This window comes from Mycetomoellerius zeteki, unplaced genomic scaffold, assembly GCF_001594055.1.
Source record: "Mycetomoellerius zeteki isolate Tzet28-1 unplaced genomic scaffold, Tzet1.0 scaffold26, whole genome shotgun sequence".
Taxonomy (NCBI): Eukaryota; Metazoa; Arthropoda; class Insecta; order Hymenoptera; family Formicidae; genus Mycetomoellerius; species Mycetomoellerius zeteki.
Genome location: NW_017257238.1, coordinates 16,230 through 19,193, shown reverse-complemented (window position 1 = coordinate 19,193; position 2,964 = coordinate 16,230). Strand labels below are relative to the sequence as shown.

Sequence of the window (2,964 nt, the reverse complement as noted above, 5' to 3'; positions counted from 1 at the left end):
AGGGAAGCGGTCACTTAGTACCGCGTGTCGCGAACGTATCGCGGAGACCAGCGCGCCTGCATAGCGCAGAATCAATCCGTCTGTTTGTATTTTGAGAATTCTCTCCGAATAATTCTATTTACACTAAACTTCATTTATACAGAAATTTTGATTATCTCAATAAATATTATAGATTATTATTTGCCGTCATCTTTCCTATGTCATCAGCTTGCATCTCGCCGGCCGAATTCCTTCTTAATGTTCGTAACTGAACAGTGACGTAGAGAGAAATCGAGAGTGTAATGTAGAAGACATAGATGAATTGGAAGAAGCTGTTTCTGTTGATGTCCGCTCAGTCCTTAATGCTTTATTGGACATTTTGATGATAGTATTATCTTGATTAGCACTAGATTGATTTTTATTTCTTAATACACTTGTGGAATCTACAATTTAAATGTTATGTAAAGATCCATAATATTTTTATCCATAATATTTTTTAAATAAATTAATCGTTCACAAACTTGCCTATCTTTTCTGATGACACGTTGATAGGATATGATTCTTTGGCCAAGTGTGATATATTGGTTATAGATCTAAGTAAAATAATAAATAATAATTGAAAAATGAAAATATATAAACTCTTTTTATAAATAAAGTAGAAATATAAATTTAGTAAAAGAAATTTACTTCCTACTCTTGACAAATGTGTATAAAAAATTCATCTGGTCATATAAAGGAAATGTTTGTCTTGTTACATTTCCACTTCCACTTCTCGTATCTATTTCTCGTAATTTTTTTTCTCGAGAGTAGCGCTCGCGCAAACTTAACCATCTCGTTTGACAATCTGAAACTAAAAGTAAAAAAATAATAAGTTTACTAAGTCTGTATACAAACGAAATATACTTCTTGTTTGCAAAATCTGATGAAGATATTTTGTCAAAAAAACAGTAACTGCACAATAACTGAATAATAATTGTGTACAATTATATTGATAGAACAATTTTTTGAAATTGTTATGAAATAACGTCAAAATCTACATAAATTTATCTATTTTTATCATTTCATTAAGATTTCAATTATTTTAGTAGATGAAATAATAGTTATCCGAAAATGGATTAATATAAATTCCAAAAAAACATTTCCACACACACACGCGCGTCAGGGTAACTACTTTTCACCAACTATGTATTTTTGATAAATTTTGCTATTACTAAGGAATAATATAATTATTAAAAATATGCGAGAAGTTATAAAATTACATAATATTGATATAAAGAAAAGTGTTTTATACCTTTGGCATCTAAGATTTTTGCAATTTCTTCCCATGAATTATTTTTTTTTAGTATATCTTTAAAATCTCTCGATTCCTTGTTATAAAGATGTGGATAATCTTTAACCAGATCTATCAATAAAGCATCCTCGTCTGCTTTTGAAGAAAATAAAATTTGGCTTTCATTTTGGCTCTCATCTGCATATGTAAAATAATCGTTATGATCACTCATTTTCACTGTTTATTACCACAGATTAACTGACAGAGCCGGGTATTATCGGAACATAGGTTAGTTAATCATTTCAGCGGGAGCTCGTGCTGACATTTCATTGGTTATGCATAAAACATATGCATAGAATTTCATTTCTTATGTACATGCTATGTTTATGTTTATGTTATGTTCTGTAAATCAATATGGCGACTTTATGCTGGACGCTCATTGGTCCAGCGGTCTTATGTTATGCTTATGCAGCTTATGTCATTTCATGTGTGATAGGCCTAAGTGGTTGTACAATAAACGATGTTATAAGAAAAAGAAGTCAAAACTTAGTCTTGTAAACAAAAATTGTGATACTGCTAAAAATATTATTAGGAAATATAATAAATTGTGGTCACGAAATTACATAAAATATTATAATCCCATGACACAATCGAAAATATTTTTAACAAATTGGATATTAAAAATCACATTGAAAAATGATTGAAAGCCGAAAGAATTGTACGTCATTGTATGCAAATTCGAAATAGTTATACGACTACTTTAGTTGGTAGAGAAAATCTTTGAATTGTGATTAAATAATCACTACTTTAGTTGAAAGAGGAAATGTCTTTGAATGAAATGTGATATGATAATTTCATTTAAGAGGAATTTAAACCATTTGGATTGGAATAAGAAGATTCTTCAATAAGTATACGTATACTTAGGTTTCATTGTATGAAAATTAAAAATAGTATACCATTTGGATTGAGTAAATAATAAAGATGGTATCACTCAGGTTTTACTTTTTATTTTGTAGTAGAATTGAACTTGGCGCCACAATTTTTGATATCAAATCGTACGTTGACAACAAATAATAAATATTAGATTAATATTCATTATTTAATTTGGCTATCAAATCTTTTTTACGAATAATACATAAAATTTTGATAAATTTAATTAAATTAACAGAATTTAACTTAATGCCACAATTGTTGATATCAAATCTTTTATACAAATGAAACATATATATCATTAGATGTAGTAAATTTTGTGATATTAAATTAACAGAATTTAACTTGGCGCCACAATTATTGATATCAAATCTTTTATACAGATGATACATGTATCATTAGATTTAGTGGTATAATGATTTTCATGTAATAATTTTTGAAGGGGAATAACTTGGGTTGGAATGTATCATAACAAAGAATTTCATTAACTAAATTAATCCTATAATCGATGATTACCTGTCAACCGTAAGTGATCAATTCTATAATACTAAACATCAAGCGCAATTAGTCATTAGTTCCACGACCGATTAAGTAATTAACGTTGGTGAAACCGGCCCAAATGGTGGTTCTACACGAGAAGCACGCACGCTTAGCGCTTTTTTTACCTTTTTTTTAAAAAGGTAAGTTTGTGTACGATTAAAGTTACTATTACTTTCTTTTTGGAAAATAAGAGTATTGTAAACGAGTATAGTAAAGTTTAACTTGGTAGAATAGCAGTTTTTTTC

At 28.7% G+C, this 2,964-nt stretch overlaps 1 protein-coding gene across 1 annotated transcript; it reads right to left on the bottom strand.

Moving 5' to 3' along the window:
• Nucleotides 1-234: 234 nt before the first annotated feature.
• Nucleotides 235-1,527, bottom strand: LOC108723967 (uncharacterized). Its single transcript, XM_018450044.1, has 4 exons — nt 1,271-1,527; nt 667-829; nt 505-572; nt 235-422 (listed from the first exon to the last, which is right to left on the bottom strand). Exons 1-4 carry the CDS (start codon nt 1,479-1,481, stop codon nt 235-237), a joined length of 630 nt encoding a protein of 209 aa, XP_018305546.1. The 5' UTR covers nt 1,482-1,527.
• Between the last annotated feature and the right edge of the window lie 1,437 nt (nt 1,528-2,964).